The sequence below is a fragment of the Sphaerodactylus townsendi genome, linkage group LG12, assembly GCF_021028975.2.
Source record: "Sphaerodactylus townsendi isolate TG3544 linkage group LG12, MPM_Stown_v2.3, whole genome shotgun sequence".
NCBI lineage: Eukaryota > Metazoa > Chordata > Lepidosauria > Squamata > Sphaerodactylidae > Sphaerodactylus > Sphaerodactylus townsendi.
The window spans coordinates 22,366,001-22,381,032 of record NC_059436.1 but is presented as its reverse complement, the minus strand read 5'-3'; the positions used below and the strand labels follow the sequence as shown (position 1 = coordinate 22,381,032).

Below are 15,032 nucleotides of genomic sequence, written 5' to 3'. Positions count from 1 at the left end.
GAGTGGGGAATCAAACCCGGTTCTCCAGATTAGAATCCACCTGCTCTCAACCACTACCCCACACTGGCTCTCCAGCATGTATACACAAGCACCCACACAAAGAAAGCACCGGGGACACAGAAAACAGTCTGATTAATTCCAAACCTTTTAATGGAACACCAGGGCCCACTAGCCCAGTTTGGAACCAAGGACATTTTTAAAATTCCTTTTCAGGGCAACCTGCCTCTTTACCAAACGATTGTAGGCATAACTGCAACCAAAATGAGAAAACACCAGCAAGGCAGTCTCACAAAAATATTTGATCTCCACAGGATAACCTTTTTTTGAATACTATTTTTAGTGGATTTGGGAGCACAACTTTACAAGAGACAATACTGAATGCACTGCATATGATACAGAACAACTCCAGGTCAGTTTATGTCACTGCTGCTTCTGCTCTCTGGGTCACATTTCTCTCTTTTGGAAAACAACCCTAGGAGAGCGTTTTCTACTTCAGTGTCCTTCCCACTACAGGATACAGCGGTCAATGCATTTGGGTACATTCTGCAAAGACAACCATTTCCTGCCATCCCATTTTTTACACTATTTACATGGCCAAAGACATCCCGCTGCCTCCAAGGCTTGGATGGCCAAGATGGTGATCCTGCAGCACTTGTGGTCTGAAGAAAGAGCAGGGCCCCAATGGGGCTCCCACTTCACAGGAAGCTGAGCACACTGAACTCTCTCTGGATTTGAGGCAACAAGCACAACCACCACAGGCCTCTCTGCTGCACAGCCCTGGGCTTCAACAAGGGGAACTGTGACCTTACATTCACGCAGATGATCAAGACGTGGCTCCGCACTGCCGCTTTTGGTCTCAACACCTGCCAGAGCTTCCTCAATTACACTGCCAGGGGAAAACTTTCAAATGCAGGAATATCCATGACACCGGGGTTTTTTGGCCTGATGAGTCACACCATCCCCCTGAACCACATCTCCTGCTGAAAGCGAAGCAGCAGCTTCTCAACTATGAAATGAAGGACTGCCGGGAAGCAGAAATTCGGATGTTCTTCAAAAGGGGCACATTTTCATAAACGGTTCAAATGAAATTTCTGCAGTACAGTTTAGAGAGCACAATTCATTCCCTTTTGCATTAAAGTGCTTTCAAAGGGTTCCTACAACTAGAAAACCTGAATCGACGCTGAATTGCCAAAATAATCTAGAGTGGGAACTGTTAAGAGGCCGGTTCTGCTCCACACCTCACTAAATGTCTGATAGTCTAGGGGACAGGAGAACAAAACAGCATGGGCAGGTCTACTTCCTGTGCTAGACTGGCAATTCCACTCACCACACCTCTCAGGTCTCTCTCCGTTCTCTTTTAAAGCTTTTTCAATCCAGCGTGCTTGCGTTTGGGAACTTGGGAAGGGGCCTTTGGATTGCTGGACTGGGCTGGCCTTTGTTCCCTTGATCAGAAAGAAGCACAAGCTCCTCACATGATTTTACACAGCTGGTACTTTGTAAGAGGGGAAAGTTTGCAAATTCATTCACTGTACAAAATACAGCATAGTTATACTTGCTTCTGGAAAGTGCTTTGCAAACTAGTAATCTGTACAGCTGGCAATAAAAATTGCCAGCGACTGTATGCATTTATATATATATATATTTGTTTAAAAAATAAAGAAAGGAGCTTTTGTTTAAAAGTCTAAACACTATGTATCTATATATAAATAGCTTCTTTAGAATGAAGGGTTGTGACCAAATCAGTCCTGACGGCTTGGGGGAAATTATAGCAACATGGTGGTCGGCTTCTCCAGGAGCTTCTTGAACTCGGCGAGCCACTGGGCTCCGACAGCCCCGTCCACAACACGGTGGTCACAGCTCAGGGTCACGGACATCATGCTGGTCACATCAAACCTGGGTGAGAAGAGATGGTCCAGATGCTTAGCCTTCTTCAAACCTAGCTTAGGAGATGAATTCCTGGGGGAATCTGTTTTATTCAAAAACCCTCTCTTGGGTCACAGCTGCACTCTTGGGAGGTTTCTTGAACGAAAATGAATATGGATTTGCATGCAAAGCTGCATTTTATCCTCCTCTCTTATCCTTGCCTACTCTGACTGGCAGCAGATGTGCAGGAGATGGAACCATTCATAAATGACCTGGAAGTAGGGATGGGTAGTGTGGTGGCCAAGTTTGCAGATGATACCAAATTATGTAGGGTGGTGAGAATCGCAAAGGATTGCGAAGAGCTCCAAGCGGACCTTGATAAATTAGGTGAGTGGGCTAAGAAATGGCAAATGCAGTTCAATGAAGCAAAATGTAAAGTGATGAACATAGGGGCAAAAAATCCAAACTTCACATACAAGCTACAAGGGTCAGTGCTATCAGTCACAGACCAGGAAAGGGATTTGGGCGTCTTAGTTGATAGTTCCATGGGAATGTCAACTCAATGCATGGCAGCTGTGAAAAAGGCAAACTCTATGCTGGGGATAATTAGGAAAGGAATTGAGAATAAAACTGCAAAGATTGTCATGCCCTTATATAAAGCCATGGTGCGACCGCACTTGGAGTACTGTGTTCAGTTCTGGTCGCCACATCTCAAAAAGGATATTGAAGAGATAGAAAAAGTGCAGAGAAGGGCAACGAGGATGATTGAGGGACTGGAGCACCTTCCTTATGAGGAGAGGCTGCAGCGTTTGGGACTCTTTCGTTTGGAGAGGAGACGTCTGAGGGGGGATATGATTGAAGTCTATTAAATTATGCATGGGGCAGAAAATGTTGACAGAGAGAAGTTTTTCTCTCTTTCTCACAATACTAGAACCAGGGGGCATTCATTGAAAATGCTGGGGGGAAGAATTAGGACTAATAAAAGGAAACACTTTTTCATGCAACGTGTGATTGGTGTTTGGAATATGCTGCCACAGGAGGTGGTGATGGCCACTAACCTGGATAGCTTTAAAAGGGGCTTGGACAGATTTATGGAGGAGAAGTCAATTTATGGCTACCCATCTTGATCCTCTTTGATCTGAGATTGCAAATGCCTTAGCAGACCAGGTGCTCAGGAGCAGCAGCAGAAGGCCATTGCTTTCACATCCTGCACGTGAGCTCCCAAAGGCACCTGGTGGGTCACTGCGAGTAGCAGAGAGCTGGACTAGATGGACTCTGGTCTGATCCAGCTGGCTTGCTCTTATGTTCTTAACCCAGGATTGCATTTAAGCAGGATCTTCATGATAGAGCCAAATCCCCTCCCTCTGTATTTTTGCTATATTTCCTGTGTTTGGAGTCTACTTTTTTCACCAAGACTCAAAGTAGGTTACACAGGTGCACACTGAAAAGTCCATGCGAAGAGACATCTAAAAAGCACAGTGTTGAGCTAATACAATCAATGGGGAGAGACATCAAATGAGCAGCATGCCGGGTCTGGCAAAGTCAGTGTACTGGAGCTGCCAAAATCTGAATGAGCACATTAGGCATGATACAGAGGGCTGATATCGTGAAGGAAAATGGTATTTCATCACCAGCTGCTTTCGGGTTCCTGGTTTTCGAATCCTGCTGCACTGATATTGAAACTGTTACGTCACAATAGTTCTTGTGTTGAGCTTCTGGAAATTAGTGTGCAGCAGAATTGTTTCAGATATTGGATACCAGTTTATATTATATGATATGATGTAATTAACTGCTCTGAGCCTGCAAGGGGAGGGGCGGTATGGAAATTAATGGAATTAAATGTACCCCCGCTGGCTGGGCACTATGCACATCCTTTGCTACCACTTGTTACGTTGGAGAAAGACTGTCAAAGTATACAGAACAAATGCTACAAGGAGCCCAATCCTGTGAATGCACACTTAGACGCATACTGAAGACAATATCTGATGAAGGCTTTGGTTTTACCCCACTAATTGTCACTTTCCACTGCCTCAGATTACTTCTCCGAGGATTCTGCAGCAGATGAGGGACACTGTCAGTGAGGAAGAAAGCCTCAGCCCCATCTTTCCCACAAATTATGGGATGTTCCCCTGCTACAGCACTGCCCCAGAGCCTCTCCAGCAGGCATCAGCTTCTGCCTAATGTATTCCAACATACTCACCCTTTTTCATTATCTGCTGGGATCAGACGTTTCTCAGAACCACCAACTGCTAAAATGCAAGCCTGCGGTGGATTGATTATGGCAGAGAAGTTCTTGATGCCATACATTCCTAAATTTGAAACCGTGAATGTTCCACCCTGTAAAGAAACACACCATGTGAATGTCATGTTCTAGGTCACTGGGCCAGGCAGGTTGTCACTGGGCAACAAAAGCGAATTCCTTCGCAAATCTCCATCCCAGCCAACCACACATCTCGAGTCTCTCTGGACTCCCATTTTTCAGCGGCAGCTTCGGGAGGCCTCTGATGTCAGGTTCCTCACCTGAAACTCGCGTGGTTGTAGCTTGCCCTCACGAGCCTTGGCTGCCAATGTGACAACATCTTGGTTAATGGACAAAAGTCCTTTTATGTGTGCATTGAACACGATTGGAGTTATGAGCCCTGCTGCGGTACTGACTGCGACGCTGACGTCAACCACATGATTCCTGGGAGGAGCACAAAAACAAAACAAGCAAGACTGAAAAAGACAGGCCAGGTTTAAACAGACAGTGGCAGGAATAGGCCCACCTTCTCCAAATTGTTCCAACTTATTTGCGTGAGATGTTATCTAACTGCCAGCCAGAGCCACTGGTGCTTAGACGGCTCCGGAATGCTCAGGTGTAGCTGTTCGTTATCAAGAGCTCTATCATTCCTGGACTTCCAGGGAACTTTACTCCAGTTGAGCCTCTGAGTGCTCCTGACCAATCTTGCTGAAATTTTGCTGGATTGAGAGCAAGTTTTTCCTCATCTCTCACCTCCTCAGGTACTGGGGACCTTAAATTCGACAGGTGAACTAGAAAGGCCTTGACATAGACCCACAAATTCTGAGGAAACCTAGGATCGGCAAGTCTGTTTGTGAGCTTCCAGAAGTAGCCTTCCCTTCCTCTTTTTAAGAAAAATATTATTTCTTTTTTCCTTTTCTCATTATTAATTTATTGTTGTTTAACCCTCTTTTCTTTTTTTGGTAACATTTTGATAAAATAAAAAATATTTGAAAGAAACTGGGGTGCTGTGTGGTGTCCGGGCTGTATGGCCGTGTTCTAGCAGCATTCTCTCCTGACGTTTCGCCTGCATCTGTGGCTGGCATCTTCAGAGGATCTGACCCTCTAAAGATGCCAGCCACAGATGAACACGGCCATACAGCCTGGAAACCACACAGCACCCCAGTGATTCCGGCCGTGAAAGCCTTCAACAATACATTTGAAAGAAAAACTCTACAGGTCCTATTAGGGTTATTCACTTACTGCCTAATGACTGTGTCCAGCCAAGAGGAATTCGCCTCAGGCACCTTCATACAAGCCAGTGCTGAAGCCTTAATAATGAAGTCGTTGACAGAGAGCTTCACTTTCTCCGGCGTCTCCTGCAAAGACAAGACCAGGGGGTGGCAATGCGGGCAGGATGGCTCATTCTCCACAGTCACTTCCAAGGGGGGGGGATGCTTCCTCCTGAGCAGCCCTTCCAGACTTTATTAAGACTATTCTCAACTTAAGTGTCAGTCAGTGTGGTGTAGTGGGCAGAGTGTCAGGCTAGGAGCCAGGATACCCAGGTTCAAATCCCCACTCAGCCTCGGCACTGGGTGGCCTTAAGTCGGTCACTCTGTCTCAGCTGAGCCTACCTCACAGGGTTGTTATGAGGGTAACATGGAAATAGAGAGACCGCTGTAAGCCACTTTGGGTCTCCATTTGGGAGAAAAGTGGAGTGTAAACTAAATACATTCCTAGGATGGAACAGAAGTAAGACTATTCTGAATATCCCCTCAGGTAGGCCTCCCACCGACAGACAAGCAGGCCTGGAAAGCTTCAGCCCTCCATCGGCAACAGAGTTTCCCCTCCGCCTTCCAGACCAAGCGGCAGGATCTACTCTTCTCAAGCTGTGATTGCAAACGAGGGGCCTGTAGAAGGCACCCCGGCCCACTCTCCTCGCATTCCCCTAAATGACACATTTCCCCAGGGAGAGAAACCCGTCCCCTCCCCTAAGCGACCTCTGAATCAGTTATATTTCGCTTTGCACTTCCCATCTCTGTGTGGCTCTTCCAGAGCAGAGCATGCAAAGTTGCAAGTGACCCTGAGCCTGACCTGAGGAATACCCACGGAAAGCAGGCAGAGCACACGCAGCACCTTTCAGCATCCCGTCTGCCACACAAGGGAAGCTCAAGGAAACCTTAAGCCGTCACTGTGAGAGGCAAGAAGCGGCCGACTTTGACCCAAGAGGCCCCTGCTGATTCTTCTTCCTTCCTCAGACACTTTAAAACTGTTTCACTAACAGCAAGTTACCTGGTTGAGCTCTTTTCTTAGCACCAGGATTTCTCCCATGTCTACATCAACGGAGAGGTAGTAGTGAGGTATCGTTTGCTTGGACAGCATCAAGCGTTGAGCGATCACCTGTGGGCAAGAAGAGGCATTAAGACCTGACCTGGGTTTGGCCATCACAGGAAGCAGAACCAACTGTACCACCAGCACCTTCAGCTGGAGGACACCATGTGGGACTGCTTCCCTAGGAACGCTCCCCACAAGTAGAAAGCTAGCACATCAGGCAGGAAGGCTGTATCCCAGCCAGTTTTCCTTGTTTTTTCTCGATGAGCATGGACTGCTTCTACACACAACAGAATTTGAACACGGTACCCCACCTCTAACTTGAAAAGGTGCAGTCCTTCCAACCCATGTATTTCAAGCCATGCGGCAGTAGGCTTCGGTAAAGTGCCAGAAAAGATAGTGTAGCATCGTTATTAGATTCCCTTAACATCCACAGTCTTTTGCAAACCCACCTCGGCACCCAGGGGAGAGGAACAGTCAACAAAGCCTCCACTCAAGCTCTGAAGTTTTCACAATTCCAGGGCAGAGATCTTTGCTGTCAGCAACTGCTCTGTGAAGGGAAGAGGCCAGGCACTTTACCTTGCGGATATTGCTGACTGGGATGTCTGTGAAGGCGCCTGCAGGAAGGGGTGCAGCAGCAGCCGCAGCCGGTGCAGCCATAGGAGCTGCCTCAGGTGCCCGGGCCTGTTGGGAGGAAAGATTTTCAGTTAACAAGGACCGGGAGTGACGTGTGGCTGCAGATCAACCCCTGTCCCTCACATTCCCTGGGAGGGAAGAGGATGACTGATTAAGAGTCCACCCTATATTAACCGCTACACCACGCTGCCATCCTCAATAGTCCAGGTACAAAGATAGTAGCTCTGGAACCCTGCTGCTACCCCCTTTCCCATCTTTCTCCAGCTCACAGAAAAACACAGCTCCTGATCCTCTGCCATTCTATGCGGTTTAACTAATTTAGAGTCCAAGACACATCAGAAATAGCAGTGTGGGAGCGAAGCAGGGCTGGGGGCAGATGAAGGCTGGGAAGTGAGGAAGCCAGCAAGCAGGGAGGCTGCAACAGACGTAACACTCAGAGATGGGCATACGTGCCGGAATCCTAACAGGTGGGCGTATATACAGGCAAAGATGCATCTTAATCCAAGTCTGAGCTAACCAAACCTTTGGCTGCAGGTCACAATTCTACATAGTTATGGCAGCCCCTACAACACGTCCCCATGAAGGCATTCAACTGGTGCTGGGGGGGGGACCAAACCTCAGAACTATTAATAATTCCACACCATTTCCCCGAGAAAAGCGTTCGTGGACATCATGTTCGTAGCAAACCATCTCTACAAAGTGGCAGATTTTGCAATCTCTTCTCCATTCCTAATGCAACAACTGCCAGGTTTACCAGGAAGATGCACTCTTATCTGGGGTTGAGGAAAGGTACCCAGAATGTGCTGGAGGGTCTTGTTTTTGCACCATCCTGCCTGCCCCAGACCAGGTGCTGAGCCCAGTTTGGGAAAGGCTCTCCAATAGCTTACAAAAAGTCCAGGCACAGCCCAGGCAGAAGCGACGTGTGGCTGCAGATCAAACCGTACTCACCGGGGCAACCTTGGATGGCACAAACGAATCTATGTCTTTCTTGGTTATCCGTCCATCTGGTCCTGTGCCTGGAATGGATGTGGAACATAAACGTTTTAAGCACTGCTGGCCAAGAGTGTTGAGGGATAGCTCGGTCACTCAAGTGTGCTGAGAAAAGCCACTCACCTTTCACTTGGGAAAGATCAACTCCTCTCTCTGCTGCCAGTTTCCTTGCGAGGGGGCTGACGACAAGCCTGCCTCTAGGCCCGCTGATTTTAGCTGATGCAGGGGCTACAGATGGGGGCGCTGTTGATGGAGGAGCTGCTGCCTTGGGAGAAAGGATAAGGCATATAGGTAGTTACCGGCAGGCTTGAGTGCATCTTTAAGTTTCTCCCAGGGCTCCTATCTCAAGCTGTGTTCCATTCTGCAGTGCAAGTGGGCACGGCTGGGGTATAATGCAGCCTGCTCTGTTCCAGTACCATCAGAAGAGTCAATTTGTAATAGCAGAGGCATGGCTAACAGGAGCTGGTCGGGGAGCCCACCTGACTCTGAAGAGGCATGAGAGACAAGGGAGAGGATAGTATAGGACAGAACCAATGTCAAGAAGTGGGGTAAACAGTCTGACTTCCCAAGTGTAGCACTCAGCAGTTAGCTACCTCACGAGGAAGTGACAGTCTCTCCACACAAGAAGTGTCTGAGAAGGCAGATGGGCAGCCCCGTCCAAGCAGCTGGCCGTGGCGCCACCACTGTGCTGCCGTTCCCAGAGGCTTCCCAGCGGCGTTGGGAGGCTACCAAAGAGAAAAAGCCTCCCCACTGCCAAGAAGCACCCATGGGATTTGATGGACTTACGCCACCTTTTTGGTGGCTTAACTCTCACGTTGGTGGTTTAACTCTCACCCCACTCCACCTATGCCGTGAGGTTGTGTGTGCAGCAGCCACACACCAGCAGAACCACTCCTCCATCAGGACAAATGCCCCAGGGAGGGCAAATCCACCAGTGCAATCGTGTGCTGCTCCCACCAGCAGATTCCCCATCCCTTCTACATGGGGCCACAAACCAGCGAATAGGCTACATAAACTAGCCTGCAAATCCCCAAGGAAGGCTGACACGGGGGCAGGCCCTTCCACCTGCAAAACTCTCCTGTTTAAGAGAAGGACTCCTGAAGAACTTGGGCTCAGGTGGACATCTGGTTGGGGCCCTCATCTATTTCTCCTCCCCTCCCACACCAGCTGTGCTTACGGGGCTCGGTGGTAAAACTGGGGCTGGGGGCTTCACATCCACAATGCCAGCATCCCGGTAGTCAGCGAACGCTGGAATGTCTGACTCCTTCTCCACGATGATGCAGAGAGGAGTTCCGAGGGGCACGTCCCTTGTGCCTTCCGCCACCAAGATTTTGGCCAGGTAACCTTCTTCTTGCACTTCAAAGCCTTAAGGGGAGTGGGAAAGAAATTGTTTGGAGGAAGAAAAGATCAAGATTCACAATTCTACTACACAAAAATCCATTAAAGTTACACATGTACAAATGCAACACAAATTATGTGTAAAATGGGATTAAAAAATAAAAATAAAGTATTAGCAAGTTTGGGGAAGGAATTTTCATGCACTGATCAAGTCTGGAATAATTTTTAGCAAAGCTTCATTGCCACAAGAGGTGAAAAACTTGTAAGGCTGCCTTACACAGAACCAGAATCATTGGCCCAGTGAGCTTGGTACTGTCTCCTCTGACAGGCAGCAACTGTGTGGGATTTGAAAGGTCTCTTTCTGTCCTTTATCCAAGACCCTTTAACTGAAGACTTTATCTTCTGCAGGTAAAAACATGAACTGTTATCACTGAGCTACAGTCCTTCCTATAAAGCAATCTTAGATTTTTAAAATCTTTGAAAGATCTTGAAGTTGTTTTTCCCTGCATCACAATTCTTTAATGGGACATGCAGGAACTGAAATGGGAATTCCTACATGTGAACCAGCGCTGTACATCACTGACCCGCGTTACATCCAATACAGTCTTTTACATGCTTCTACCTGGAGGAAGCCGGGGCCTTCATGAAATGCAAATGGAAAAAGTGTGTATTACTTGAGAATTCATAACTTTTTCACCTATTGTCGCTTTGTCCGTCTCAATTTCTGCCAACAAGTCTCCTTCACTCAGCTTCTCACCAACCTTCTTCTCCCATCTCTGAACAGTGCCCATCGTCATGGTGGGTGAGAGGGCGGGAAGAGCAATCTAGGGAATTAAGAGCACATAACGGCCTCATTGATCCAGCAGCAAGAAACAGAGACAAACAAGACTGGGCCAACAATGTGGTTACCATCTCTGTTCTGGCTTCCTTACACTGGACATCAACAAATGAAAGTAACTAAACCCTCCTCTGTCGCACAGCCTCTAATTTGCTGAATGGCCCTTCCCGCATCCCTCTGATGCCCTCAGAGAAAGGGCTGGGGCATACGGGAGGCTTCCCAGCCCCACAGAACTTCCCAGTTGCACAAATCAACACAGCCTTGGGCAGCTGTCACAGGGATATCCAAGATGGGGAGCAAGGGATTCTGCAGGCAGTTTCATACCGCTCACTGCCTCCCACATTCTCGAGAGCAGTACTATTGAATTCTCCATTCCCACAACAAGGACAGTTTTGCTTACAGTTTGCTAAGGCTTTGCAGCAAAGGAGAGGTTTAAAAAAAGGAAAGGTGACTAAGGAATGATAGACAGACTGATTACAGCCAATACAATACCTGCATGTGAGGAGGATAAGAGCTGCCAGGGGCCTGAGCAGCAGGCTGAGCTGGGGGTGGTGTGGGGGGAGCTGCCGCTGCTGGAGGGGGAGGCACTGAGGCTGCGGGGACCGCAGAATCCAAGGCGTAGTTCTTGAAGGCATCAACAAGCTCTAGCCTAGAAAAAGGCAAGAAGGAGCCATGAGCCAATCCAGGGGTGGCAGTCTGGGCATGGGAACTGGAGCACCCAGGGTGACCCGTGCAACTGCCATGAAACATCTGAGTGTGCCAGCCACATGCTAGGTGCTGTGGACAACATGGTAGAGAAGCGCTCCCTGCCCAATCAGGCAGAGGGGAGGAAGAGACAACGGCAGCTTGGAAAAGGGGGGCTCCATGCCAACTTTCCCACCAGTCTGGGTCCCCAAGGTGGCACACATAAAAACACCAGAACAATAAAAGCAACTTTTCTATAAAAACACTTAAACAAACAATGCCAAAACCAGGCAGGAAGACCATACGTGTTACTGGGGTTATGCCAAATGAAACAAAAGGCCTTCACCTGCTGACGAATGACACCAACAGAGGCTTTAAATGCAATGGGAGACCATCGTCTCTGAGCAGATGAAGAGTGCCTCTCACCACTGACTAATGGCAAGTGGTTTACTCAAATTTCAGCAGATTAGAGATAAGGGATTCCTAGTAGACTTGAGACCCGGCACCTAGCTGATTCAAGACAAGAAGAGCTGATTTTTATCCCCCGCATTTATCTCCCCTAAGGAGTCTCAAAGCTGCTTGCAATTTCTTTCCCTTCCTCTCCCCACAACAGACACCTTAAAGTGAGGAAGGTGGGGCTGAGAGAGTTCAAAGAGAACTGGGACTAGCCCCGGGTCACCCAGCAGGCTTCTCTTGGAGGAGTAGGGAAACAAATCCAGTTCACCAGATCAGAGTCCACCGCTCGTGTGAAGGAATGGGGAATGAAGTCCAGGGCTCTAGGTTCGAGCCCACTGCTCTCAGCCACTATACCATGCTAGGAAGGGGCAAGACTCTGGAAATCTGGAAAATGCTCTGTTGGTGCCGAGAAGGAATATGAGCTAGAAGAGGGACGGACAGAAAAACATCCTAGGAAAAAGAACAGCTGGGCCAAAATGTGGTTGGGGGAGTAGAAACACAATGAAAGCAGACGGCAAAAAAGGAGGGCGTACCACCCAGCTGGGTCCAGCCCTACTCACTTGTCCACCGTGATGCATATGATGGCTCCAATGGGAACATCCCGGGTTCCTTCCGCTACCAGGATCTTGGCCAGATAGCACTCTTCCAGGCTCTCAAACCCCACTGTCGCTTTGTCCGTCTCCACCTTCACATACACATCACCGACTTGTTACAGCAAAAGAAACGCCCCTGCAACATCTCCACGACATCTTCCTGAGCCTGACCCCATCAACCCCCACCCTATTTATGGGAAACCTCCCCACCGAGACTACAGCAAGGATCAACTCTCCTTCAAGCACAGTCAATTGGGGAAAGCATCGGGGGATGATGGAAGGCCGCTGACCCAGTCCCTTGGCCTACCAAGATCAGTATTTCCAACTCTGGCTGGCAGCATTTCAACAGAGAAGAGTCCTTCATTTCACTCCTGACTCAATTCTTTGGGCATGGCCACGGACTGAACCCTGAACTTTCTGTACACGAGCAGGAAGTTTTCCATTTTGAGCCCCAGCCACGCCATAAAAGGGCCCTTGCGACACACTCAAAGGTGGGATCGGGGCCCGCTCTGGACCAAGAACCCCTTCCACCTCTTGCCAAGGTACCTCGGCTATCAGGTCCCCCTCGCTGATCTTGTCCCCTTCTTTCTTCTCCCAGCGGGCAATGGTCCCCATCTGCATGGTCGGGGAGAGGGCGGGCAAAGGCACCTGGAAAGGAAAGGAGCTGCTGTCACCCGGGGGGGCCTCCAGCAGAGCTCAGCCAAGGAGCTCGGTGCCCGTCTTTGTAGTCTGCTGCTGCCAACAGGGAACATCTGGCCAGAAGTGGTGAGAAACAGGGGCGCCTGGCTGCAGGGACAGAACCCTGCCAAGGAAGAGCTGCCCACCCCCGGGGCCTGGGGCAGAAGGGGCTCCCTGGGCCTGTAAACTGGGAGCGGGGGGTGCGTGTGCTGAGACAGTGCCCCCCCAAGCGAGAGAAGGGAGCCCCACAAGTGCCAGGGGGAGAGCCGCTCTCCTAAGAGTGCTTGCCAGGGACACCCCACCCCAGCAAAGGGGTCAGGGCTGGACACAGCAGAGCACCCCCCCCCCAGCCATGGCCCCGAAGGGCACCTCAAGGGCGAGGCCCATGCCAGTCTGCCCGGGCTTGGCAGCAGCAGGGTTTCCCCCGGAAGGGGGGGCAGCAGGGAGGAGGGGTCCCGCCTGAGAACCCCCCACCCCCTCCATCCGCCTGCGTGGGGGGCCCCGAGGGCGGCTCACCTTTTGGTGGGGTGGGTAGCTGCTGCACCAGCGGCGGGAGGGAGGCGCCAGGCCGGGGGGCCTCCTCCGCGCCGGCCCTTCCCATAAAAGGGCTCGGGGGGTAGCCGGACCCGGCGCCCCCCCGACCACGCACCGCCAGGCGCGGCCCCGGCGCGCCCCCCACCCCCACGGCCCCCGCGGGCACGCGCACTGCTGGGCCACGCGCCGCGCCAGCGCCCGCCACATCCCGACCCTCGAGGACCCCCCTCCGCCCGGCCCGCCAGCCGTGACCTCCCGCCTCTCCCCGAACGGCGCGCGACAATGTCGCAAAGAGGAGCCGCAAAGCGCCGCGCGGGGAAGGGAGCGGCGGGTGGGCGGGGCGGAGGCCACGTGGTGCCCAGGCGGCGAGGCGGGTGGGGGGGTTGAGGAGCCGGAGCGTCTTGGCGTTATCCCTGTTTTATTATCGTCATTATGATTATAGCGGGGCTGGGGGTGATTATTCTATATTATTGATTGTGGAAGAGGAGAGCAGCTCAGCAGCCCGGAGTGGCCTTGACACTTTTCAACCAAGAGCGAACAGGATTCCCTAGTGCGGTGGCGGCATCATCATCATCATCATCATCTATTGTTGTTATTATGATGGTTGTTATTATTTCAAACTCTTGGTTGTGGAGGATGAGGATATCCCAGGAGCCTAAAGGAGATGTGGCACGCTTTAAAAAGACTTAACAGGATTCCCTAGAGCTAAAACAACTCGACCGACTGTGGTCACTTTATAAGAAAGCGGGAGCCACTGGAAAAGAGGACCATCCTGGGAAAAGTCGAGGGCAGCAGAAAAAGAGGAAGACCCCACAGGAGATGGATTGACCCTATGAAGGAAGCCCCGGCCCACATTTGGGGGGACACCGATTCATAGGGTCATCGCAAGCGACTTAACAGCACTTTGCACACACACAACGGGGTTCCCAGAGAATCTCAAAACAAAAGCCCAATCATACCTTTAATAGGACTAATTGAAATGACCCCAAGCTTTGCAGACCTTTGAGTCCACCAGAACTCTTCCCATCAGGCTCAGTTTTGAAAGGAGAGGGCAGAGGAGTCAATCTTTCAGGTCATGTTTGGCCACAGCTGGAGCATTCAGTGGGCACACTGGGTTTCCAACAGCCCGGAATAGAAAATATCTGACCCCTTTAATCGAAGCTTAATGGAACGTCATTGAGGAGATATTTGCCATCAGGGCGTGAAAAGCATCAGGAGTCCATTTCCATTCAAAGGGCAGGATGTTCTTTTTCCAGGCTTGTTGGAGGCACAGACCAGGCACAGAGAGCTGGTGGCAGGTGGTGCACCTGGCGTGCAATGGGAAGAAACAAAGCAGACCAAAAACGGAAGCATCCCAGAACCAGAAGCCTCCTGGGACACTCCTATGCGGCTTTACAAGAGTTGCAAACTCCACATTGGGCAGTTCCTGAAGATTTGTGGGGTGGAGTCTGGGAAGATATAAATCCCATAGACGCCACCGTCCAAAGCACCCGTTTGTTCTAGGGAAACTGATTTCTGCAGTTCGGAAGCTGGTCATAATTCGGGAGGTGCCCAGGCCCCGGCTGGATGTAGGCCCCGGCCCTATGGTTTAAACCGGTCTTAAGCCAACCTGTCTAGGGATTCTCTGTTGTCATGAGAACATACATTTCCCTGGGCCGCAGCAGATTCTCTGGCATCAGTTCTGTACATGGACACAGAGGTGAGAAGCTGGCGCCAACCAGTGCCAGAGAGCCTGTTTGTGGTCTTCAGTGCCAACTGTTGTGGTCAATCAGATCAGTGATTTATGGAGGCCCTTTATAAAAGGATTCTGCACCAGCATAACTAAAGTCCAAAGCCTGGTCTGTCCTTCATAAGACAGCCGACCTGAAGTTTG

The 15,032-nt window shown here is 50.3% G+C and overlaps 1 protein-coding gene across 1 annotated transcript; it reads right to left on the bottom strand.

Annotated features, from left to right (window-relative positions):
- Positions 1-127: 127 nt before the first annotated feature.
- DLAT (dihydrolipoamide S-acetyltransferase) lies at positions 128-13,427 on the bottom strand. Its single transcript, XM_048512998.1, has 14 exons — positions 13,142-13,427; positions 12,494-12,595; positions 11,915-12,039; positions 10,707-10,863; positions 10,074-10,200; positions 9,216-9,403; positions 8,162-8,303; positions 7,997-8,064; positions 6,992-7,096; positions 6,374-6,481; positions 5,345-5,460; positions 4,384-4,546; positions 4,064-4,200; positions 128-1,893 (listed from the first exon to the last, which is right to left on the bottom strand). The coding sequence occupies exons 1-14, from the start codon at positions 13,364-13,366 to the stop codon at positions 1,764-1,766; spliced, it is 1,893 nt and encodes a 630-aa protein (XP_048368955.1). The 5' UTR covers positions 13,367-13,427; the 3' UTR covers positions 128-1,763.
- Between the last annotated feature and the right edge of the window lie 1,605 nt (positions 13,428-15,032).